The sequence below is a fragment of the Colossoma macropomum genome, unplaced genomic scaffold (genome assembly GCF_904425465.1).
Source record: "Colossoma macropomum unplaced genomic scaffold, Colossoma_macropomum, whole genome shotgun sequence".
In the NCBI taxonomy this organism is placed as follows: Eukaryota; Metazoa; Chordata; class Actinopteri; order Characiformes; family Serrasalmidae; genus Colossoma; species Colossoma macropomum.
In genome coordinates this window covers 10,550,159-10,577,291 of record NW_023494791.1, presented here as the reverse complement: position 1 = coordinate 10,577,291, position 27,133 = coordinate 10,550,159, and the positions used below count along the sequence as shown (strand labels likewise).

Below are 27,133 nucleotides of genomic sequence, written 5' to 3'. Positions count from 1 at the left end.
CAAATCTGCTTTAAAATCAGCAATTTCTACCACTATAAAAAGTAGTATCCTTTTGTGATACAAACTGAACCAATATCAGGTTCAGCTCAGCTTTTTTAACCCCTGAAATGGCCAGGGCCCCTTGGCAGGCCCAAAGTTTTATTACACACTTCTATAATACAATTCTCTAAGGATAGCTTAGCCAGTTTGCATTGAAGTCCCTGTAGTTACTGAATAATAAGTTATAATAATTTGTATGTTATAAACCTGGTATTTTAAAGGGTTTAAAATTTGCCAGATGAACCTGTATGTTATGTTCCAGCCAGCTAGCATTTCACAGGCTATCTTGTTTACGGAATTGTATTCTGTTCATTTCTGGCTAATTCCAATTTGCCAAGTTGTTCTGTGAGTCATTACATGCAAACAGTGCTCACTTATTATGGGAAAAACTAAATAAATAATCAGACTCTGCTGTTAGAAATAATTGTTGTGCAATAGCTGCTAGTGCTAGGATGCTCAGTGGCTAGCTAGAGAACTAAAGGCTATAGGAAACCGACATGTTTTCAAGTTTAAAATGAACATATTCAATCTACTTTTAATCTTTCCTGTTGATCTCCTGCTGATGGTAAGCATTAACACACACAAAGCCACCATCCTGAATTGTAACCATGAATGGCCAAAGATTCAGTGTTGCTAATTGCCTAATAAAGGTTCCAATTTCAGATGCATATCTCAGTTTGGCTCATGAGTGTCTTTATTAATCAGCTGCTTAAACTGCACTGAGCGCTGAAGATCATGGCGGCATATCAAACCTGGCAGCACTCCCCCAGCCAGGTGAAGAGAACGCATTCTGGGCCTGATACTGAGCCGCGGCCTGAGCCAGAGCAGCTCTGCTGTGGGGTTCCGTTGCATCAAAGGAATGTTAACTGCCCTGCTCATTTAACAAAGCGGTCGGAGCCACTTTACTCTCTAATACATCTTCATTAGGCTTCATTACGCTCTCATGTTCTGCAAAACTGAAAAAAAGAAAAGAAAAAGAAAAAAGGTCTTACGTGGGCACATTTTTGTGTTGCCGCTGCACTTCCTCCCCAGGCAGGATGTGAGTTCAGCTGGGAGCTGATCTCTTGCAGAAACAATGGCTGAGGCACGCCGCGGCCCGGGCCAGCTGGGCATGCAGCGCTGGACGGCGGGAAATGCAGGAAATTATGAGCTCCTGAATCTAGCTCGGACACAAAGAGAGACTGTACAGCATGCTGATTAGAGCAGCAGACACAGAGACGTATGGAGGGTTAACATACACCCACTCAAATAAATGTGGTCTAAGTGCAGAAACACTGTTCAATGACAGCCTTAAAATCAGCTTTAGCCCTGGAGGGCCTTGTTTTCTTCACTCAACACACCTGACTGAGCTCATCTGTTTAGAAATGATCTTAAATATCATCAATATATCTGATATTTCATATAAGTGTGTTGACCTAAGTTTTTTGACCTAATTCTTTATGCTTTTTACTTGTTTTAAATAATTTTATACAGTAAAATTCCCAATCCATTGTTTAATTTTAAGAAATAAGCTAAATTATCTGCCAATGGAATACAATGATTCACTACATTGTTTAAAACTAATTTAAAAAATGTAGAAACAGGCAGAATAATATTATAATGTGTTTACAACAGACTCAAAATTAGAATTACTAAGTATATTTTACTATATCTAAGATGATCTCACATGTCAAGGTATTACTTTTTATGATTTATACCTGGTGTAGTAAGTACATTAGAGCAAGAAAATCACCAGATTACGTTGAACTTCAGCCCTCCAGGACCACAATTGCTTTAAATAACAGTTAAGTACATTAAGGGCAATTCTAGGTCCACAGTGCACGTTACCAAGATGAAAACTCCATTAGTTCACTTTGTGACTGAGACATTTCTGCTTCGTACCTGTACATGGACCGCTTAGATCTCAAGAACAAGCTGCTGAGATCTGAATGTCTGCCCATGCCCTTGTTTTCGGTAGAAGTAATGGATGTTATCTAATTAAAGACAGCCTTTTTGGTACACAATTCACTATTTATTTGAATTAAACCTCATCTGTCTATCATCATTTTCTCAAGAGAATATAAACACGGCTGCTTTTTTCTGCCTTTTCGCAGGAATCAAGTGAACAAACAAAAACAACTGGAAATAGCCATGAGGCAAACATATCATCCTGCATTAAATATTCTAGTCTGAAGTACATTGTTTGTTTTCATCTCTGATGTGCTGTGCATGTTGAGAACTTGAGAGAAGTCTTTTTTCTCTCTGTATACTGCAAGACAGGCATGGGAAAACTAAAGAGAATAAGTTCACTGAGCAAGTTCAATCGGTATTCTTCCGAAACTTGTCAGTCGATCGTACTTTGAAAACTACTAAATAAGGGCAAGGTGCAAAATGTGCGCTTGACCACTGCTGTGGTAACTGACGGATCAATATATGAGCTTACCTGGGCCTAAGACAATTAAAAGTAGATTGAATATGTTCATTTTAAACTTGAAAACATGTCAGTCGTATCCTTAAAGATTTGTTGCATGACACCTTACTACTATCCAGCACCATCAAGTAATTGATAAACTACAACACCTCCAAGTTCCATCACCTCCAATCTGCTGGATCTATAAGTTCCTCTCCAACAGCCCACAAACAGTAAGAGTTGACAATGTACTGTCACCCACAATCATTCTTAATACTGGCATACCACAGGGGTGCGTACTCGGCCCATTCCTCTACACTCTCTACACAAGTAACTGTCAAAGCCCATTGCCTACTACCCTATACCTCAAATATGCAGACAACACAGCTATCCTCTCAATGACAATAATGACTCTGTCTCGGCATATCAACTTTCCATATCCTACTTCAGCACATGGTGCTGGTGTCATTTCTTCACCTTAACATCTCAGAAACCTAAAGTGCTGGTCCATCCTCCTAGTCTCACCATAAAAAGGAGAGAAGGTAGAGGAGGTTGAGTCTTTCAGATACCCTGGCATTATATTGGACAATAACCTCAGCTTCAATCAGCATACTATGGACATTTATAAACGCTGCCAACAGAGACTTACTCATCCTCAAATTGAAACATCTCTGTTCACCCCTATCTCCTTCTTCTCCTGTATCATAGCATCATCGAGCCAGTCCTCCTCTATGTGCCATCTGTTTTTTCAATATGCTCAGTTTCCCATAAGAATAAATACATAAATATAACTAATTTGGCCAGCAAACTCATTGGTATTCCCACCCTTCAACTATTCAAGCTCAGGCTTGATCCAGACCACCCACTCCACCCATACGTTATCCTCCTGCCTTCAGGTCAAAGATGCAAATTACCCTGGAGTAGGAAGGTTCATTTAGCAAGAGTTATGTCGCTACAACAATTTGGGCTTTAAACAGGTAACCCTCCCATGAATTAGCATGAATTAAAATATTAATGTATGTCCTTTTTTTTGTGTGTGTATAATTGTGTTTCTATGCTTGTACGTATGCACCTACCGTGTTCTTCTTTTTGGTATGTATGCACCGACTGGGGAAAAGAATTTTATCCTTGAGGACAAATAAACTATCTAACCTTTTTGAGCTGCAGCCCCCTCAAAATGTTCCACACCATGAATATTATCATACAGGTATTGTGTCTGACAAGCAGACACTCCACTAGTGGATGCTTTGTAGCAGTCAGCTAATAATTACATAATACTGATGCACATAAAAGTTAGCTGACTAGGTTCTAAGTGACTTCACACATGCAGCCTCTCTGTTTTAGCTCATAACAACATGATCTTATAGTGATGAAGGTGAAGAATGAGGGAGGAGAAGCTGCAGTGAACCCAGATAAAAGCTCTTTATCTGGGAAAATACACAGTGTGAATGCTGCTGTACTTGAACTTGCACAACACAAGTCAACTGATGACTGACTGTCCATCTGCCCATACAAAGAACAACTAGGGGAGGTGCCGACTCGTCATAGTTGGTACCGAAATGTACCGGAAAAGAGAAAGAGATTATAATGACGTTGGTTTCACCATTCATGTTTGGTTGAGCTCTTGTATGAGGACAGATGTCTACGAAAGAGAGACTGTGCAGTAAAGAAAGACAACATTAAAGGTGACCTATTATGCTCATTTTCAAATGTTCATAATTTTATTTTTGGAATCTACTAGAATAGATTGACATGTTCCAAAAACATTCATCTTCTTATGCTGTACATCTCAATTCACCCTCTGTCTAAAACTCTCTGTAAGAGATCCTAGGTCTTTAAGGCCCGCCTCCGGATAAGCCTAGTGTGCTCCGATTGTTCAGCTCACCCACTCTGTTCTGACTGGTCAAACCGCCAGAGTGGCATCAGGCTACAAGCAGACGTTTACATGCACAAAAAGCTAAAAAGTAACACACTAAAGGAAAGGGACCCCTTTAAAACTGCGGATCAAATGGATGGTGTATAAATGGATAATTAGAAATGGCTTTTCCAAAAGATGAAATAACTCAAGTTTACATTGTGCATCTACACTACAAATGCTAACTACACTACCAAACAATATTTAAAAATCTGCCTTTTCCAGTTGATTGCAGAACAATGCTGAAAACAGTAAAAAGGCTTTGACTGAAACAGAATTACATTTTAACTTGGCTTACCTGCAACATGCTACTGTTCTGCAAACATAAGACACTTTAGTGGAGCAGCTTCACTATGGCTGGCATCTCCTTACTTATACTGTATGAAGAACACAAGCACAGGCCCTAATACTGTTTTAGGGTTCTTGCCACACCTTGATATTACTAGCCCAGCAGCTCAGGCCTCTTAAAATAGGCAGTTTCTCTGAGTGAAAAAGCTCCCCTGAGCCAATTCAATGCTTTGCAACTTTTGAACTTGTCATGCCTGTAAGTTATGACACATTACAGTGTTGTGCTTGGCCTACGAGGGATGTGCAATGATGGCTTGGTGTAAAAGCTCCAGCTCTGCCAAAGCTGTGATGACTGCTCTCTGGCCTGGAAATGACTCATCTCTTCTGCTCAGTCCTGGGGAGCATGGGCATCATGAGTGGTAAAAGTTAGGTAGGTGACAGTACCACAGCTGCAGTTGCAGCTTGGCCAGAGTGGTGGACTAAGCCAGGACTTGGGCATGGTAAAGAATTCCATGGTAAAATGCAGGGAAAAACGTCAGAGAATCGAAAACTGCGCCAAAATAAATTTATACAGTCGCTGCTAGAGATGGTACAATTTTACGGCTGAAACGTCAGTGATGTTGATCTTTGAAATTTTGAGGATGTAGTTCATACTTTCATGCAGCGTTCAGTCACCAGTTTATAAGGACCAGCACGGAGCATTTCTAAACACCTGGGTCTGCTGGGCTGAGATTTGTCCATCAACCAAAAATATTCCTTTACCAATGGTCTGGTGATAAGAAACTGACCACTGATGGAGGGCTGACTAACCCCAACTGCGTATGAACAAATATGATGCATCAACTAGGTAGGTGAGTCCAATAAGGACATGAAGGACATTTCAACTGAATTAGTTCAAACTGCGAGGCCACAGTAAAACTATAAAAATAATAATAAAGTATTCAGAACATAGATATTTACAAGGAATATGTTATGAACTACTTAAACCCAAGGCACCAACTGAGACAGTAATAAGCTATATATACACAAAATCATCATTTATAGGGTACTTTCTACTGGGAGGTTGTCTGTCCCAAACCCTAACCCCTAAATTTCAACTAGTGAAGAATAATACTTGCATTTTTTTAAAATCTTTTTTATTTCTTTTAAAGTGAAGTTGAAACACTGATTGTTTAATTAAAAATATATATATATATATACTTATGTCAATTTTCATGACATTAACAAAACACAAAACCCTAATGCCTAAATTATAACTTGTAAAAATGATAACATTTTTTGCTTTTTTTTAAATTTTGATTTATTTTTGAAGTGAAGTGGAAAAATTTAGATTAATCACAAGTTTATATTTTAAATGAAAAAAAAAAATAATAAAAAAATGTTCTCCCGTGTTTTCATGTCACTACTGAAACACAGAGTTTAGTCCATAGGTGGACCTTACTTTAGCCACACCCCTGCATTTTAAAGTAGAAAGTGAGACCGCATCCCTGTCCCTCTTGGCCACAAGATGATCAGTTATATCCCATTCTTTTGAAGTAAAGGTGTCCCAAAGTCTGAAAATCAGGGTATAACCTTGAGAACTGCCACTTCTGAAACACGTTTTCTGTAAAAATTAAATTTTTTTAAGAATATTATGATTTTATGTGTGCACAACTGTTCAACGCTATGTTTGATAATCTTGAACAGGCTAGCGTTGTTGAGTTACATTCTAAATTGTCTCTAACAAAACTTTTGAAAACATTTCGGTAGCATTATGATCGTTTTGTTAGTTATAAAATTTAATGTAATCAAACATTTGTTTTAATACAGTAAACAAGATTAAGACATATGGTCACTCAAAGCAAAAGAATTTCATTCTGAAGTCCACATCAGTTAAAATGTGTTTTCAACTCTGACTTTGAACCAATTCAGTTGAACCAATTATTTCAACCAATTAAGATTGTTTGTGTTTAGACTGTGTTTATCTAATCACTCCTAAGAAGTAGCCATGCTTACTCACGTTCTTGGTCAGAGAAGCCTCTAGCTAGGTCTAGTGGCACACACTTGTGCTGAACAGCAGCTGTGGGAACAGTTGCGCTGGTGGCAGTGTTAATAGACAGCTCTGCTAATTGGCTCACTGATTGTTAGCACTTGATGACAGGCAGTGCTCCTCCTGCTCCTGGACCGCTGGCCATGGGGAAAAATCGATCATCATTAGCTGTCTTAAAGGAGTAGGGGCCAAGCTGCACTCCAGTTAAATAGACTACCTCCTTCCTTCCTTCCTCTTTCCCACTGACACTGACACAGAGAGAGAGAGAGAGAGCGAGAGAGTGAGAGAGAGTGGGGGGTTTAATGTATGTAAAGAGACAGTGATTTTAAGGGGAATTTCACTGTTTTTTTCTATTTCGGCATAATTCAACTATTGAGATGTAAAGAGTCTTTGTGAAAAGGTGTGAATTGTTTTCACAGCAGGGGCTTCTCAAATCCCCCTTTTCACTCCTCGTTGCACCCTAGCAGCTCAACACAGAGTCACAACATTTCAGACACAAAGAACCAACAGTGTCATAGTTAATCTGATAATAAAGTTATGGGGAAAAGATCGTATTGGATTAATTAAAACTAGCAGAGTTGATCTCCGTTCCACGAGTGCCTGCAGAAAGAGTTGTTTTAACTGAGATCAGCATGTATTTGTGGGGTTTGAGGGCATATAACACTATCAGGAGAGCACGGTGTGATGTAGTTTCAGTGTTGGAAGCACATCGTGTGTGCAGACGGCTCGTCTGAAGGCAAGTCATCTCTCCAGCACCAGCACTATTGTTTTAACAGTAAATCTGTCACAATGTGACAAGCCAGCCTGACATTAATAAGGTATTATTACCCCTCATTGTTTAGAAGTCAAATCCCTTAAATGAGAGGCAATTACTCAGGAGGCTTCACATCCTGGCAGTCAGCATCGGCAGCTCGGAGACACGTCAGGACCTGTCCTCCCCTGTCAGTAACACTCTTCACGCTGAAGCCTGCTGGCCGCAGGGGGGAACTCATTAAACAGTGCGATCTGGAATGAAAGTCAAATAATCTAACATAATAATCCAACACGTGTTCATGGGTTAAACATTTACTGAATGTACTCTGATTGCTTTTAATCCAATGCGAGTCAAATTTCTCAACAGATCCTTCAGGATGATTCACAGTCGAGTGTCGAGACGAGTGTGTGGACTGAGGGGCTTAAGTGGTCCATATGTGTATAAGTCAAAAGTTTGGACACTAACAAGTGGTCAGCATATGTGGAACTTCAAGCCTGTTGGGAAAAGCACCCCAGCTGGCTCCTCACGAAGCTGCTTGACAGAATGCCCAGAGTGTGACAAGTTAGCATCAGAATTGAGAGATCATTTCATTGCTGTGATCATATATAAACAAATAACATTCGAAATACAAAGAGCACTGTACACAGGACATATAATCAAGAGGCATAAAGTGCAAATGTTGGCACATGTCTATTTAATGTGAAACAGTATGATTACATATAGTATTAGAATAATAAAAAAATAAATAAATAAACTAGATGTAGTATGGTGTGGGAAGGAGAGCTGAGAGGCTAATCTTATCTGATTCGACTGACGAATCTAAAATACAAGATAGGTGTGACAGTCTTATATGGAAGGGAAATTCAATTTCTGCTCATTTTAAACAGTGAGATGTAACCCAAGTCATTCAGATTGGTTTAATGTTAAATGTAAAGAAATGTATCAACTCTAGTTTTCTTTACAGTGGTGGTGTAAAACATAAAACTGTCTCTATGATAGTTTTGAGATATGATTTTGGTCTAAAATGTATGTTTTAAAAACTTTATAACTTTCTGCAAGAAAGCTTTATGGCATTAAACAGTCAAGACGTCTGGTTCCAATCAACACCACTGTGAACTATTCTATTAACATTAACTTTTCAAATTAAACCAGTCTGAATGACTTTTACATCTTAATAATTCAATTATTTGGAAATTTTGAAAAAAATCAGTGGAACTAGTCTTTAACACATTTTGGTGACTGCATGAATGTTTTCACTATTTTCTGAAAAATAGTAATAAAATAAAGATAAGTCTTGTATCAGTAAGGGTGTCCAACTTTCGTAATTTTAGTGAATTCAGGTGTTGATTGTATTTGTTTAATATTTGCATGTACCATTGATGCGCTTATTGTTTGCATTCTGTATTGTTGTGGTTAGAGATTTGTAGCCAGATAAAGGTGCCATGCATATGGGTCAACATATTCTTAACATTGGCTTTTTTTAAAAACATCGCAGCACTTTAACTGAAGATATGAACATACATCATCTAGAAGATGAAGAAAATTTCAATCCTTCATTTCATCAAGCATGTAGTTGGTTTCAGTGTCGCTCCAAAAGTGTTTTGCAGCCATCTGCCAATGCTGCTTGCTTAGTTCCGGTACTGCGGTCTGTTGTCACACAGCGCAGACTGAGAAATCCGAAAGAAATCAGAGTAAGAGTTCACATGCACTGAGAAATCTGATACTGAGCTAAAATCCAACTCTACTAATCGGATTTCTAGACTTTACTGTTGTATGCTGTTGACATGACCATTTGAATAATCAGATAACTGCAGAAATCCGATTATGATCAGATTATTGAATGCATGTAAACACATTCAGTGATAAGTGTGATTGAATAAGGCTTTGGTCATGCAGGCTCCTTATTCAAATCATGATGGTCATCAATCAGGTTATATAATGGCTAAACTACTCTAGATCTTCCAAAGAGACATAAGCTCCCTCGCTATGTGGTCATTTAAACAGGTGAATCCAGCATCTACAGTACGAGAGCTGTGAATATGCTTTCCAAAAGACAGTTCTCCTTTGGCTTCTGGACTTGACCTTGGTAGAAACCAGGGAGAAGGAGCACAGGTACACATTATGGAGAATTCTGAAATAGGGCATAGCATGTTTCTCTCGCCATCATGAGTTTATCCCCCTCTCCACAGCCCCTCTTCCTTCCTGTGACCGGGGCAGCTCTACTCCCTGAGTGGCCGAATATGAGATATGCATATGAGATTGGCAGAGTGTGTGAAAAAAGTCGAGAGGTCCACAGAGAGTCTCTCTGATAAAGGCTGTCTCTACCCAGTGACCAGCGAGGTGAGTGAGAGTAAAAACACAACTTCCTAACCCCGTCTGTCAATCACAGTGACCGGGGGGTTGAGGCAGTGACCCTGGAAGAGGAAGAGGTCCGTCGCGTCCCAAACAGAATCCAATAGGGGAATTCACACGGCATGGAGATGTGAGAAAGTGATAGGGAGGTAAAACTACAGGGCGGATTACTGCTGTGAAGCAGTTTATATAATGCAGGTAATGTGCTCGCAGTCTTAAGCTGAACATGAGAGACATGACGTTTAGTTTATTGTATATAGAGTCTGAAAAAGTTAGACCCCCTTTCGTTTGTTTAATTTAAGGCCACACTGCTATTAAGTACAGGACAAGCTATTAAGTTCAATTGTACAAGTTAACAAGTAGAAATGTCTGAGGAGACATAGATATAACGTAATCCACATGCTTAAGGAAGGGAATGTCAAAGGAAAATAAGTGAAAAAACAGGAGTATCCATAACTGGAGTTCAATAAATATTAAAAGGTACAGAGAAAAACATGCAAGACCTGGAAGACCACCGCAACTGTCACCATCAGATAAACAGTATTTAAAGCTTTCATCTTTGAGAGAGAGGAGAAAATCAAGCTGCTTCAGATCTGAAAAAATCCACAGGTGTCTCTGTCCATCCTTCCACTGTGAGAAGACAACTCAGTGCTGTGTGTCTGAAAGGATGTGTAACTGTCAAAAAGCTGTTAATGAGGGAAAAAAATAGACAAAAAAGAGGAAATATGCACTGGAACATGGAAACTGGAGAAGGTTTTAAGGACTGAGAAGTCTAAATTTGTAACTGAGATTACTTGGATTGTGAGAAGCAGGAAATGCAACCAACTTTTAAGACTGAACTTTAGAGATGTGGAAAAATACTTCTACAGGTTTATTTGAAAAACTTAGAGCAATTCTCCCTAAAAGAACGGAAGCTGTAGTAAAGGCCAAGGGTGGATGAAAAAATTAGATTATATTTAGCTGTTGAGGCCCAACAGAGTCTAGCTGCAGACACAGACTCTCAGCCCCAGTGATGTCATATGCACATGCACTCTTTGCCACAACGGCAGAAAGGACTCAACAGCACGTTAACACTTGGCTGCTTCTGCTTAGTGAGTGGAGAGGAATCGTAAAACAGTATCATCATCATAGTTTTCTTCTTCTATCCCAATACCCACATCATCACTTAACCCATTTTCCATACATAACACAGCTCGAGAATTCAATTTAATGTATTTTTCATGAGCTTCAGCAATAGCCTGTTTGCTTTTCTGCTAATAGACCCGACATAATGTCTTACCGTAGGTCTTATTTTGTAAATTTTATTTTTTTTTACTTTGTTTTATTTTGTAAATTACTATATTATTTAGTTCTATTATTGTCAGTATGACAAAGCTAACTCATGTAACCCAACAGTAGCCTACATGGTTCACTGTTTTTACTAATCAAACTGATAAAATATAGGTGTGTCCCAGCATGCACTGACATCATTTATAGCTTGGCAGTGCATGTCAGGCTGAGACTGCATGTCTGCAGCCAGACCCTTCTCGTTTAGGCTTCTGAGTAATTTACTGTTAAATATAAGTTTTCCGCTGTTTCCTGATAATAACCTGTGCTTAACGGCCATTTTGGCAGGAAATTAAATGAATTTCAGCTCTCTAACTTTTGCACAGTACTATACAATAGTCACAAACTCAGAATGCATCACACCCATCCAACTTTATCCCTCATGATATCAAAGCTGAACTCAGGGCATCAGCCGAAATCGCATTTCTTGTTGTAGCTAAGTACATAAAGATAAGTATACTATATAAGCTAATTATGGATGGTTCACGTCTGGCTGACGTCCAATACGTTTAATAAGGACTGTAGTAGTGCCGATACCAATCCAGTATATTGGGTCGCGGCAACACTATATGTATTCATGGTAGTTACTAAACAATGAATCTTGAGATGAATAACTGAATAACAAGCCTATAGTTCAAGCAGTATAAAAGTTTCTTTTTCCCCATTGCTTGTGTCTAAAGTGAAAATGCCTGTTTTCATGTATGAAAATGGTCACTTCTCTGCAATGTTTCCCTCTTTCTCTTTGCCTGCCCTCTCCTCAAGTGGAGAGGAACACCTGGGCTTCTGTGAAAATATTTAGCCTGCACAAGGCTCACCGCTGCAGGGCCCCTTCTCAATAGCATCTCTCTCTCATAATCAGTCTAAAGACATTATCCACTTACTGGAGATGAGCTGAGGGGCTGCAGGGGATACGCCGCCGCACTAACACAGTTAGTCTAATGGCCGCCAGTGAAGGAGCCTAATGAATTTTAGCTCTGAGCAAGAGGGTAGAGGGAGGGGAAGGAGGCTCTGGAGGGATGGGGGGGTCCTCCTGGGGCTGGCTAATCGGATGCGCGTGTGGAGATTTTGATATCGTGCTCATTTGGGGACAACAGCGTTTATAAGCTCTGTTGACAAGGTGCAGCCTAATGCAAACAGCCATCCAACTGCCCTGAAGGCAACCGATACAGCTGATGAGTGAAAGCTGTGACTGAAAGACAGCATCGTGCTTCAGTCAGTGTGAACAAAGAGAAGACACAAGTGCTGTAGTCAATATAAAATTGAGTTTCTATTGCAATATTAGACACAGAACTCCAACTTCATACACAGAGCTGCTAGTTCATTTGGTACACCATTACTGGAAAAGGGCCACTGCCAAACAGATATCTGAGTGGTGGACTGTTTCAGCACATCAGTTACACCAACATGGTAGTGGTATATTAGAGTGTATGCACTGGTTCAAGTGCATCAGGCGCAGTAATATAGCTTAAGTTTTAAACACTGTACATGCTTTCTGATCACTTGAATAGACAAATCTATCTTGTTAGTATACTGTGTTCATGAACAGTTCATGCACAATTTTTAAGGGGAATTCAATCAATTCTTTTTTTAGTTGATGTTAAACGGTTCATTTTACAGAAAATCACACTCAGATTTCTTTAGAGTGGTGGTGATAGGAACCAGGGTTCATGATGTCAATAAACCAAATATAGCCAATTTATTTACTATCGAAAATGACCAGCAACGCTTTCATCTTCTGAATTTTTTCATATAACATTGATTATGCCAAAATACTGGTAAATCTGAAAACAAACAAATTCTTTTGAGTACTGTTTTGCCTCACAACACCCTGTGTATACTTCTCTGCCATGAACAGATTTCAGGAATGTTTTACACCAAAACTTTATCTCAAAACTTTGATAAAACAATGGCTTGAGCTAACAACTGTCTGACAATGTAATTTTATCTAAAATGGAGCATTTCACACCAAACCACTGTCTTGTTCACATCTTTATGATTGAATTATGCATAAATTGGAGATTTTCCCTTTAAGCATCCTTCATCAGTGGTCAGTTTCTGACCACAGGTCTACTAGTTGCTGGGTATATTTTTGGTTGGTGGACTATACTCATTCCAGCTGTGACAGTGAGGTGTTTAAAAACTCCAGCACCATAACTGCGTTTGATACACTGGGACTAGCACCACGCACACCACAATGCCACTATTTTGCCATTGACACTGCTGTGCTGAGAACTGACCACCTTGCAAACAACATCCGGTCAGTGGTGGGCCTGTGGTGGTCCTTTTCCATTGAAGGATGGGTAGAGGTGGGTGACAATGCACACAGCAAAGTAGGTGTTCCCCATAAACTGGCAAATCAGTATATGTTACACCAGGGATGTCCAATCTTATTTGCAAAGGGCCAGTATGACTTTAGGTTTTCTTTGTAACAAAGCAGAGCACACATGATCAGTTGTTTAAAGACTGAGACTGATTAAATAAGTGGAATCAGGTGTGCTCTTCTTCTTTGGAATGAAAACTAAACCGGCCCTTTGTGGATAAGATTGGACACCCCTGTGTTACACTGATAAAAGCAAGGAATACATGTAAATTTGTGCGACAAATATTACATTAATGGATTTCTGCAGTCTTTCCACCATAAAGGTGGTCAGTCACACACTTCTCCTTTAATAATGGTCAGAAAGAATCCTTGGCCAGCCTGCTTCTCTTTTCTTCTCTGCAGTATCATTTTCAGCCTTCCATTTCATCGTCAATTGCACACAGATTTTGGAATTTTCAACTGCACTGAAATGGCACATACTGACCTTCAGCCTAGATGGCATTTTACAAAAGTCTGGTTCCTTGCAGCACTTTCCATCGTCATAATGTCAAATACACCCGACTGACAGATCAGCCTTTTGTTAAAGGAAAACTCGTTTGCATATTTTCCAGAAAGCTGTCTTTTGGTAGTATAACATAGATTTATGAATAAGGATGACTGTTGTATTGTTTCACCTACATATGGCTTGTCTACACACATCCATAATAAGGCAGTGGAGCTCAGAGAGCAATAAGGAGAATAGTCATTTATTTCCTGTGTCATTTTGCTTTGCACTCCTGCTCCCCATCCTTCACTTTACCCTGTCATCCCTCTGTCTGGGGACCAATCCCTCACCCCTCACTATCAACACGCTAAGCAAAGCCAAACTTATTGCCCTTGAAGGGCACTATAACCACAAGCTCATACGCATACCCCTTCACCCTCTTTGAAGGAGGCTCGCAGCACAAACTGTCTTGCTCCCTATAGGGTCATGGAAACTCAGGCAAAAATAACAGTGTGAACTCAAAAAATTCTCCAAGGAGATTTATAAACTCACTCCTCACAGCTAACACAAAGTACTTTAACAGCTAGGGCCCTTCCACTTCACTAGTGATTTACTTAAAGCTTAGGCAACGCGGTAGCCTAATTAGATTTCACTGCAACCTCAACAGCACAGTGTACAGTTATTTATGGCACAGTGGTGCAGCAACCTGAAGATGTTACTGGAGTTGGACATCGTTATGTTGAGGTGCTTAAACTAGATGCCAATACGTATCAATAGGATTGTTTTATTCACCTACAGAAAATCTCTCATGTCAGAATCAAGAGTACAAAAATGAAGCACTGGTATTCATTTCATGATGTTTCGAAAAGGCAGCATTCAAAATACACTGCACTGTATAATTTGTTTTAGGAGAGTTCTTTCAAAATACCTTCCAACTAATTTACTTATGCAATGCTGAAGTATATAATGCATCATCTGTGTGAATACAGTGTGTGTGTCTGTGTGTGGGGGGGGGTTAAAGTACATCCAGTGCATATATCTAGTTCTAATTTGTACACTTGACTGTGTGAACGAAAAAAAAGGTAATCATAAGCATAAACATACATATATATTTTTTAACATATTGGCAGATATGTTTAAAAAATAACAATCATAGTGAAAACTACAAATGAATAACATTAGAACTTTGCTTCATATCATAATTTATTATTACTTTCCCAGTGTAATTATGATTTGAATTTAGAATTGATCAGCCTCAAGTAGTAATAATAGACTGGTCTTTTACAAGTTTCCACGCCATTCAGACTGATCTCGGGCTATTCTATGCAAAGAGTACTGAATAAGGTCAATTCTAAATGTATTTTGAATAAGTTACTATTTTTATGCATTTAAAGGGATAGGGTACTTTTAGAGGGGGGTAATAGGAAGGTGGTACTGTGCAAAAGTCTTAACCTAAGCAAATTGTTTAAAACCATTTATCTGAGTAATCAATGTATTTTTGCTTGTAAACCTCGTAACACAGAATAAATGCAAACAAACATAAATATGGTAAAAAGTAACAAGAATTTCATGTTTTCAAAAAAGTTAATTAGTTGCTAATTAGAGCTAATTAGTTGAACAAAGGTTTGGTTCAAGATTTTGCCTCAATGCCCAAAGCCATTGCATGGATTATTTAAATTCCATCACCAGCATGCCTGATTTCAAGTAATGATAACTACAAATAATAGTTGGCTTCTTTGTGAAGAGGTTTGGAAATGGTTAAACAAACACATTAACACACAAAATCAAAGGAGAAATGCAATCCCTATTCACCAAGCTTTACCTGGCATACCACCAAAACGGTCAATATTAGAAACATTATTTAAAGCTTTCATCTTTGAGAGAGGAGAAAATCAAGCTGCTTCAGATCTGAAAACATCCTCAGGTGTTTCTGTCCATCCTTCCACTGTGAGAAGACAACTCAGCACTATGAGTCTGAGTCTGAAATGATGTATAGTGAGAAAAAGAAATAGACAAAAAAGAAGGGAAAAAAAAACTTGTCTGGTGTTCTCAGAACAATGGACTAACCAGAGTCCAGACCTCAATATCACTGGATGTGTTTGGGATTACTTGGATTATGAGAAGCAGAAAATGCAACCAACTTCCGAGACTGAACTTTGCAAGTGGGAACAATATCCCTGCAGATTTCTTTGGAAAACTAAAAGCAAAGGCAAAGGATAGACACTAAATACTGAAGCCTCAAGAATACATGAATAACTCAGTACTTTATGGTCATTTTCACTAAATATGAATTAAATGGTGGATGGCATGTAAGTGTGTGTGTGTGTGTGTGTGTGTGTGGTATGTGTAAGCATCTTTCTGAGTCTTGGAAAGAGCGTTGGCTAAAGGGTGAGCCCCTATGACAGGTGCCCTAGAGGAGCTCCAACTCTCCGCTGTGGGAAATCTGGCAACAGCTCATAAAACTGAGGCTCCAGCATACAAATCACTGCCAATTTCAAATCCAACCACTTGCAACGTGTGCACACTCTTCAGACTGTGCCAATTAAATGGCAAGGAAAACACACATTCACACACATCTGAAAGGAATCTGCATTGGCACTATCCTGAAATGCACCTACCTACTGCTCACACTTCTCTCATCACACAATCAATAGTAGGTGCATATTGTGTGTGTGGGGCCTGGTTTGTATAACTTGCAGCAATGGCTGTTCTGCACTACAGCCTTCATCACATCATCCACTGGTTGCACCCACACTCCTGTCCAGCCAAAGACATTTCGTACTTGGCTCACGTTTAAACCACATGTTAACCAAAACTGCTTTTCTTAATTTAGCTAATGAAAAACTATGTAATGGGGAAAAAGTGGGAAATGACAGTGACATGAGTGTACTTATCCACACGTACTCATCAACAAGGTGAAAGAGCCCTGATAAAATGCTATGTCTAGAACAGGCTGCTGAAGCAAAAAGATCCATCCTGAGATCACTGCTCCTACCTGCTGCCCCCTTCAGTTCTCCTTTAGGAGGCCTCTCTAATGGCAATCCCCAAAGCTGAGCAACATATCAGCCTCTCAGGATCATAAATGGGACAGCTGAATGCATGGCTTCAAACCTATGCTTGAATTCACTAGGTAATACCTCAGGGAAGGACTCACCCTCTATTCTTCTCTGGATTTCAGTTTCGCATCACAGCAAGGCCCAAGTGAATCCACACCTGCTCTTAACAGTCTTCAGGGCAAGAAGCATTGGCTCAGTCAGTGGACTTAATGGCTCTCTGGATGGTGTTGGTGAAGTAATTTCCCCTTAACTGGCTTTTGCCTTGGCTGGCTCACGTCTCAAGGCTGTGAATGGGTCAGAGGTTCTTAATAACACAGGTGACTACAGGGATGCTTCACCAGGCTGGTCCAATACCCACATGCAGAGCCTAGAACAAATACACTCGCACGCATACAGCACACAGCTAAGAAAATACACGAAAGTACACGTTAAAGGACAGGGCCACACAATGAATCCTGAAACAGGAAACAGAACCTTAAAAGAAACATAAGGGCAAATCAGTTTCAGTTTTCAAATGCCATCGTATAAGATGATATTCCAGCGCCAAGGGCCACTCAGGACAGCAGAACAACTGTGATGTATCAAAACAGCGGAAAAATCTCAGGCCTTTGATCATACCCTGGCAATAGCTGTTTCCCTGCCACTGCTGGTTATGTCTGATGAAACTTCTCCGTGACAAAAAAAGCAACATTCCAAATGCAAATTTCATCTCCTGATTTGGTATTCTCTCTGCGGTTTGTGCAAAGTGCTCAGGGCACTGTGGGTTTCTTATTTATCCATTTCTTTATTTGTGCCACATACACACAAACAGATTGGATAATAGAGAAGAGGGAATATGGGATTAATTTTGAAGTGGCTGATTAGCACGTGGCTAGCCTGGGATAATTAGGTTTAGCTTTTTCCCCATGGCCCCCTAAGTCATATTGCTGTCTGGCAGCTGCTTGTACACCCCTCCTCCATTCCTCTTCCTCAAAGGCTGTCAATCAAACTGCATTTCTATCAAACTCGCTATCGCAACAGTACCTTAAACAGACAAAAACATACAAACAAATTGCAGGCACTTGGCTTACTGTGAATCCTGCCAACAAATTAAAATCTTTTTTCCTACTTACCCACAGCAGGCTATTTTCTCAACCATAGCACAGCAATAAGCAAAAGTTTGGGCACCCCTGGCCAAATTACGTTTTGTTCATTTTCTCAGCAAAAATTAGTCACACATTCTCTGCAGAAAACACTTCTAAACATTTAAATGCACTGCTGTTTATTTGCAGAATGTAAAATATTGAGGGGAAAGTTATGACTTTTTTTTCTAATATGTTAAACTCAGCAAATACACCGATCAAGCATAACATTATGACCACCTCCTTGTTTCTACGCTCATTGTCCATTTTATCAGCTCTACTTACTATACAGGTGCACTTTGTAGTTCTACAATTACAGACTGTAGGCCATCTGTTTCTCTGCATACTTTGTTAGCCCCCTTTTACCCTGTTCTTCAGTGGTCAGGACCCCCATGGACCCTAACAGAGCAGGTATTATTTGAGTGGTGGATCATTCTTAGCACTACAGTTACACTGACGTGATGGTGATGTGTTAGTGTGCATTGTGCTGGTACGAGTGGATCAGACACAGCAGTGCTGCTGGAGTTTTTAAACACTCACTGTCCACTCTATTAGACACTCCTACCTTGTCAGTCCACCTTGTAGATGTAAAGTCAGAGACGATAGCTCATCTGCTGCTGCCCAGTTTGTGTTGGTCATCCTCTAGTCCTTTAATCAGTGGTCACAGGATGCTGCCCACAGGACGCTGTTGGCTGGATATTTTTGGTTGGTGGACTATTCTCAGTCCAGCAGTGACAGAGAGCTGTTTAAAAACTCCAGCAGCACTGCTGTGTCTGATCCACTCATACCAGCGCAACTCACACTAACACACCACCACCATGTCAGTGTTATTACAGTGCTGAGAATGATCCACCACCCAAATAGTACCTGCTCTGTGAAGGTCCATGGGGGTCCTGACCACTGAAGAACAGAGTAAAACAAAGTATGCAGAGAAACAGATGGACTACAGTCTGTAATTGTAGAACTACAAAGTGCACCTATATAGTAAGTGGAGATGATAAAATGGACAATGAGCATAAAAACAAGGAGGTGGTCATAATGTTATGCCTGACTGGTGTAAATAGAAACTGCACTAAAATTTGCAGAAAAATGCCACATTCCTCTCTGTAGAGGATGCGTTAACTTTTTTCTTAGAAAATTAACAAAACATGTAATTTGACTGGGGTATTAAAACCTTCACATATGGCTGTGTATGCAGGTCCACAGGAGAGGCACAAGCAAAGGCTTTCGCACAATTCAAGCTGACTAATTTTTCAGCCTGAGTAAAGGTTATGAAGACAAAAAGATAAATATAGCAAACAATTTCTATAGGATTAGCTGTAGCAATCTCCAGGTCCAGCATTTGTGTTGTCAAAGGTATGTTTTTGAGAAAAACAGTCTGTCTTCTGTAGACATGAGAAAACGCCCTTGGATTGATAATTTCACCAGATAAATGTAATTCGGGAATAAGACTGCCAAAATGTTAAATACTCTTTATGATTGGTAGATCAGTTCAAAAGGTCGTTAAGTGTTTTTGCAATCAGACATTTAAAAAATGTAGAATTCATGAAGATAAAAGTCTGTCAATATTAACAAAATATGTTTACTCACCAGTTTCTTGACATACAGCATCAATGCAAACCTTGTAAATCTTGGTATATAAAGCACAGTCTTATATGGGTACAATCATGGCACACATATCAAATTCAGAAGAATTATACAATAACTGCAAACTTTTTCCCCCTTTTTTTTATTATTCATTAGCATTATCTATAGATTACCACTGTATGTAAAGGACAGGCAAAACAGTATCAGAAATATATTGTGTAAATGGAACGATTACTTAACAGTAACCAAACAAAACAACCTTATACATATTCACCTTAAAGGAACATTTGCACTTGTGCTTTGGGCCTCATTAACTGGTTTCTCCTACAATTATTTACAACAACTGTGAACAGAATGGCAATTCTGTCTCTGCTCTTCTCCAACACCGAGCTCGCTATAGGATTCCTATCTGAGAACCCTGATGAGGTCCAAGCTGATTCGATTCCGCTGAAGATCCACATCCATAACTCGGACTTCAACACGTTCTCCCGGTCCTAGAGCTAGACTTCTGCGCCTCTTGTCAACAGGCAGTTTCTCCAGAGTGATGTACCGCTTTGGGATGAGGCCTGATCGGCCCACTCCGATGTCCACGAAAGCCCCGAATAAAGCTGTGTTCTCCACACGTCCTGTTAGAACCATGCCCTCATGGAGGTCACCCATGGACACGATCCCTTGCTTAAAGTCTGCCTGTTCAAAGTCTGTGAGAAGAGGGTAGGAGAGCAAAGCAAAAATGTGGATGCAAAAGGGGATGGAAAGGAGGAATGAGGAGAGAAAGACATTCAAAAACACATTTCAAGTAGAAATGGCACCGATCTGATACCCAGTATCAATATCAGGACAGTACATATACAGCAGACCCAAAAGTATTTAGACATTTAGACACGCTATCCTAAAAAAATATTAAACTCACTGTGTAAGGAAACAAAATGTTAAAATAAGTGGCATTTATTTTAAACAGACTGTTTTAAGACTGTCATTTTCTTTTTGGTATTCTTTCAAAAGACAGCTGGTGTGTTTCAGACTGTTATAATTTGAGGAATATCTTTGCAGACCTCTGCTGGTTTGCATCCAAAATGCCTGTGTACACTTATGACTTCATGATCCATCAATGAACACAAGCTCAGCAATGCCACTGTATGAAAAACAGCCCCAGACATGGACGTTTATATCTCCGTGCTTTACATTACTCTTGCTACCCTGGTTGTAATTCTTCTTCAGACTTTCTCCATGCAAAGAGTCTGGGCTAAACAATTTAGGGAATATATCTCATTACTGTGAATGCGATTTAAATTTGGATTATTTTCTACTAATTAAGCTCCTGTTTTGACCAGTTAGTTGTTGCTTCCTTGGCACATACACAGCATGTAGATGTTTGGTTGCTTCTGACTGTTCTAACTCGCCTACAGGCAGTTCATGAACTCTATGTTATTTCGTTAGATTTGCCCTCTTGAAACGTTGTTAACAATGTAGGCTATAATTAAAATTGCAGCTTTTGTGATTTAAAAACTTCACTCCCTTAAACTGCAATTTTGATATAAAAATGATTATCGTTCAGGCTTAGAGTCTACCATCAGTTTGTTGTGCTTGAAACAAGCATCATTTCGTAAAACATTTTATGTATTTATGCTTTAAGTAACCTAAAGAACTTCAATAAATGTTCCAATAGTTAAATGGTCCAAATACATTTTTGAGCCACTGAATGCGTGTTTATGTATTCACTACTTTGCACGTTCAAAAATGTATTTTAAAAGAACCAGACAGTGAGTTTAGCTCATAAACTTGAATACTAAAGTCAAAGGAAAAACCAAAACAAAACAAAATGTTTACACATTACTGTGAAAAAAGCACAACAAAAAGAAAAGCTGTGGTTTTGTCATGTTAGCCATGTATTTTGCCCTATATGGTAGTAGAGTGTTTGAGCCATTAGAGCATGGTGGTCTACTTTTAGATAGCCATCTTAAGTCTTTCTCTAATTTCAACAGTCACTCCAACTAAGTCAACTTCACTCCAACTAAACTGGTCCATTACATCTCAAAGCAAAAATACATATCTAAGACCTATAAAGGAAGACTTGTCAGATGAAGCTGCCTAAAACAAATGAAATTACCAGTTGTTCTTTTCAGCAGTCTAACAGTCAATGCAGTTTTTTCTGGGGTGAATTTCTTTGGAAGGTGCTTTTAGACAAACGTGGCCTCTCCACAGGCTCTGTGGTTCAGGAAACATTCATCTCTGATTATTCTTATCCGGGACACCTTAGCTAACGCATGGATCACATGGCAGCTATTTATACAGCTGGCTACAGGGCCAGCCTCATCAGGCCTTCAAGCAGGGGAAGTGAACCTGCAACCTCCTGATGGGAAAACCAGTGTCCCAGTCATTTCACTACACATAGCTCTGAGCCTCAGACAGTGAGTGACACGCGGCAGCTTCGAAACATGACAGGCACTCTGCAGAGAACGCAACCGTACCATTCATCGCAATAAATGATGTGAACACTTACACAGAACATGTGCCTGGAATTCCAGATACCAACAAAGCAGAGTTTGTGGCTGACAAAAATGCGCTTTGGAATGTGCAGTGGATTATTTGTCTCACACTCAAGTATCTAACCACATAAAATATTTAGATCTATTGTACAAACAAAACCTCAAACACCTAAAAATAGTCTGTATGTTCTTGCCAGAATTCCATGGTTAAGTCAACCTCAAATAACAGCGCCACTGTCAACACGCAATGGGCGGAAGCATAGAACTCTCTCCACTACCTAAAAAGACTATTCATACATCATACCATAGGCATAAAATAGGCTTGAATTCAATACATAACACAAGATGTTGTCCCATTTTGTCTGCATGTAAATGTGGAGGGAAAATTCCTTACCTGGACTGGCAATGGATGTTAGGCTAGGGACTAAAGTGACTGTTACATTTTAGGGCAGGGGTGTCAAACTCAACCAGTAAAAGGGTCATATTAAAAAATCTCATCAAATCTGGGGGTCAGAGAAAAAATGTTTTTATTTCTTCTTAATTAATGTTGTGTTATAACCCCAACAGTAAAATACAGGCACTTGTAGTAGACCTTGAAATACTACATGGACACTTGAAATATTCAAAATTTAAATGACCCCAGGTGCTCAGTCTTTTAAACCTATCTATTTGCCTGAACACCTGACATCCTTTCTTTGCTGTAAGTTCATTAAGACTTGGGCTCACTTCCTGAACTGCTGATCTAATGTTAAGTGTTTATATTGGTTGAACTGCAGCTGAAATGCATTTTGGTGATATAACTGGTGTGGAATTGCGCAGAATTGTGTAGAACTGAGGTGTAACTGCTGTCCCATAGATTGTTGTTGGGGTAGGAGAGTCAGAGCACATTATGCTGCAGTGCATGCTGGGGACTGTAGTGCAGCACCTTGTGAAACGGGCTAATGTTAATAGAAAATTAAAATATTTTTGCGGGCCGGATTGGATTGTGGCAGGCCTGATCTGGCCCGCAGGCCTTTTGTTTGACACATAGGCTCTAGGGGCACCTGATATATCAGCAGCCAATATTATTCAGCGACAAATGGGAAAATGTAATTGTTGTTGTTAATCTTAAATTGAAATCACAGTAATTCAACATCCTATTTTTAGCTTGCGCAAGCACTGAGGCACATACAGTCAGTCACTAGTGAGGAAGTTTCTCTTCTTTTAAACTCACACAAATGAACAGCGTAGTGGATTCAATTCTGTATGTGACATTCTTTTTAGTTAGAAGTCTGTTTTCAAGCCACAAAAACTGTAGCCTAAACTACAAAATAGTTCAATCATCAAAAGCCCTTAGACAGAACAGTGATTGTTAATACTGAAAAATGCTTAAAAAAAACAAAAAAACAAAAAAAAATACAGCTGGTTTAGCTGACTGCATTATAAATTCATGCCAGGGACCCACATCACGTTGCCTAAAAATGCAACAAACTGCACCATGTGGCCTTTGGAGCTAAAAGAGCAAAGATGCCTTAGAAAGAAATCGCATTAAACCCTTAAATGGCCAGGGCCCTGCCAACAGGAACAAAGTTTTAGTACACACTTCTATAACCTAAAAAAAGCTCAGCCAGTTTGCACTATAGTCCCTGTAGTTACTAAATAATAAGTCTTAGTATGTAACGTGTGGAATTTTAAGGGGTTAAGGCACTTTAAATTATTGGATGACAAAATCAATGCTCGCGGCAAGTTTACAATAAGAGGTTGGTGTACCACAGAGGCATGACAAGTGTGATGAATCATCTCAAATATCTAAGTACAGTGAAACCTATCCCAGTACCACTACTTTCTGCTGAGAGTGACACTAAAACCAGGGCACTCACAGCCCTAAACCTGCTTGTTGTGGTTTGTTCTGGCCATTGATGAGGAGAGGAACTGTCTTCAATAACTGTCATGTCTGATTTGGCCTGTTATGGTAATGTAAAATTAATGTTCCATCTTTAGAGTCTTGTGCTCACTGCACTTCATATATTGATTACAGAGTGAATTTGTTTTAAATGCAAAAAAGAATGATTATCAGTACTGATCAAAACAGTTTATTATCAGTTAAAGTACCAGCTCAGAAACTCCACATCAAAGCATCCCTATTACATTTCCATGACATGCGTCTACTACAGATACAGTAAAATATCAGATTTGTTAAAGAAACTTATGTTCTCCAGTAATTTCCCATTAAGGTAACATTATGCTGTGGTATTTCTGTTGGAAAAACATTCTGATTTTACCTGATGTTAATTTCATCCCACACCAAGTCTACGTAAAAGACATTATGTCATTAATCTTATTTATTATCCTGATGGCTGTAATGAACATAACACACATCATCACCAGCCACACCAGGAAAACAGCATCCTCTGGCATGCCTGAGGGTAATGTTAAAACCAGGATAAGTGTTTGTTGTTCACATAGTTTTATTCTCACAATGAGAGTGGCTAGGGGGGGGATTCACCACTGACAGTGTTACTCTGCTTTTCTGTTTAAGCAGATTGTACTCTCATTAATGATATATCTGTCGGCACGGCTAGTTTAATAACTTGGGTCTTCCCCCAAATTAAACGGAGAGACTTCAAAAAGCTTGGAGCACCGCCCAGATCACGCTCAGACCAGAGGCAGACATGGGGTGGGGGGAGAGAAAGAGAGAGACCGAGACAGAGAGCCAGACACAGACACTGCTCTCTTTAATCTGTCTGAATTATGGTCATAAGGGGCAGAAAGTGCTTTGGTCTGTGTCTGTGAAGGCGCGTAGCAGTCAAGGTGTGCCAAAAACTGCAACCTCTAAAGTCTGCTGTTACAAAATAATGTTACAGTATATTATTACATAACATTACATCACTGCAATATTAATCCTCATTTGCAAATGATAAATAAACTCTTACTGAACATGTTGCATGTTATGTGAATGTGCGCCTGCCAGTAACCACAAACATTTTGAAATAAACTGCTATACTAAAACTTTGTAGAGTACAGTGGTTGTCTAGAGCAGAGTCCCGTTCTAGAGAACCCACCTCCTGCACTTTCTAGTATTTTACTGCTTTAACACAACAGGTCCAACTAACCAGCTAATTAACAATGAGTCTAGAGTCCTGAGAGAGACTCTAGGATGTTCTCCCCAGTTCACGCTGTTATAGAAGGTTCGTCCTTCTTTCACATTGTTCTAGAATGTTCTCCCAGTATTCACACTGTTATAGAATGTTCTTCCCTCATTCAGTTCTATTATGTTGTCCTCCCTTTCACACTGTTATAGTATGTTCTCTCCTCACTCTCACTGTTGTAGAAGCTTCTCCCCTCATTCACATTGTTCTAGAATGTTCTCCTACCATTCAACTGTAATAGAAGGTCCTCCCCGTTCACTTTGTTCTAGAATGTTTCCCCCTTCACACTACAAGCTTCTCTCCTCGTTAACATTGTTCTAGAATGTTCTCCCTATACACATTGATATAAAAAGACCCTCATTCACAAAGTTATAGAAAGTTCTATCCTCTTTGACATTTTCCTAGAATGTTTTCCCAATTGTCATTGTTCTAGAATGTTCCTCCCATTCACACTGCTATAAAAGATCCTCTCAATCTTATTGTTCTAGAATGTTCCCATCATTCACACTGTTATAGAACCCCCCAACATCTACATTCATACTGTTCTAGAATGCTACCCCGTTCAAACTTTAATGGAAGCTTCTCCCCTCATTCACACTGTTCAGGATGTTCTCCCCACTCACACTGTTCTAAAATACTCTCTCCAATTCACACTGCTACAGAAGGTTTTCAGTTCATATTGTTCTAGAATGCCCAACCATTCACAGTGTAATAGAAATTTCTGCCCTCATTTGCTGGTGCTCCTCTGGGCCTGAGCAGGCAGAACACTAAAATGTGCCGGGTAAGGGTACTCTAAGACCAGGACTGGAAACCACTAATATAGTGCAATGTTGTGGAGGTGCTGGTTCCTTCTTACCCTGACGGATGTCAAAACCAGGTGGCTGAGTGAGGCCATCCACAATAAGCTGTAGGGTCTCAGGGCTGGTGTTTAGAGACTGGGCCAAAGCCTCCAAACCATTACTCCCCACACTGCTTTCAACCTGCTGCCGGAGCTCCGTACCGCCCAGCTGGTCCAAACTACCACCAATCTGAGACAGGAACCTGGACAGAGATTCAGCAGAGGACACAATTACACTGAGACTAAACACTGGCTGATAAATTTTAATGCATAACAAAGGCAATGCTCTACAGTCAGGCACATCCACATTACAGGCTGTGTAATATAGTAGTGAAATCTCAAGGTCCAGGGGAGGTGCTTCTATAATGAATGGCTTTTTAATAGACCTCCCCAGAGCCCAACGCACATGGTGGATACCCCCAACCCCACCCCAACCCAGCCTGGGGCTGGAGGGCTGACTTGCAGAGAAGAGGAGAGGAAGAGGGGAGTGGAGGTGAGACTAATTATGCCCTAAATCCTGATCTCCAGGGTCCCAGAGATGAAGACTCTGTCTCCTTCCATAAATCACAAACCTTTGCAAGTATATTAAAAAGAGCCACTAGTGGGGCCTTAGTGAGACAACAGGAGCACTCCCTCAAACCAAAGCCCAATCCAACATATACAGCAGTGCATATCCAGACAGGGGGCTTACTTCATTCTAGCTTCACAATCATAGCCTGGAACAGGCGACTTTTCAGATGCTAGGCTCTTAGCAAAAGAGTTTTCAGTTGCATACTTTATAACACAGTTAGCTCTCAGGGAACAATCAATGGATATAAACATCCCTTGGTTGACCCAAGAATTTACTGGGATGGGTGAATATCCTGATAATAAGGTTGGATAATAAGTGGCTAGTCTTACATTAAATTTTGATGATTTAATGGCTTCAAGCTTAATTGAAGAGACAGTTACAGTTATCACCTGCTCATTTCTGTCATGGCAATACATGTTGAACTGGTAAATCTGAACACAAAACACCATC

The 27,133-nt window shown here is 39.8% G+C and overlaps 1 protein-coding gene across 1 annotated transcript in view; it reads right to left on the bottom strand.

The window, feature by feature from the left end:
- Positions 1-19,788: 19,788 nt before the first annotated feature.
- Positions 19,789-27,133, bottom strand: part of srbd1 (S1 RNA binding domain 1) — an 85,438-nt gene continuing 78,093 nt past the window's right edge. Inside the window, exons 19-20 of the mRNA XM_036573830.1 lie at positions 26,131-26,315; positions 19,789-20,358 (exon numbers count right to left, since the gene is read on the bottom strand). Coding sequence (XP_036429723.1) covers positions 20,066-20,358; positions 26,131-26,315 — 478 coding nt within the window. The 3' untranslated portion in view covers positions 19,789-20,065. The remainder of the gene's footprint in view (positions 20,359-26,130; positions 26,316-27,133) is intronic.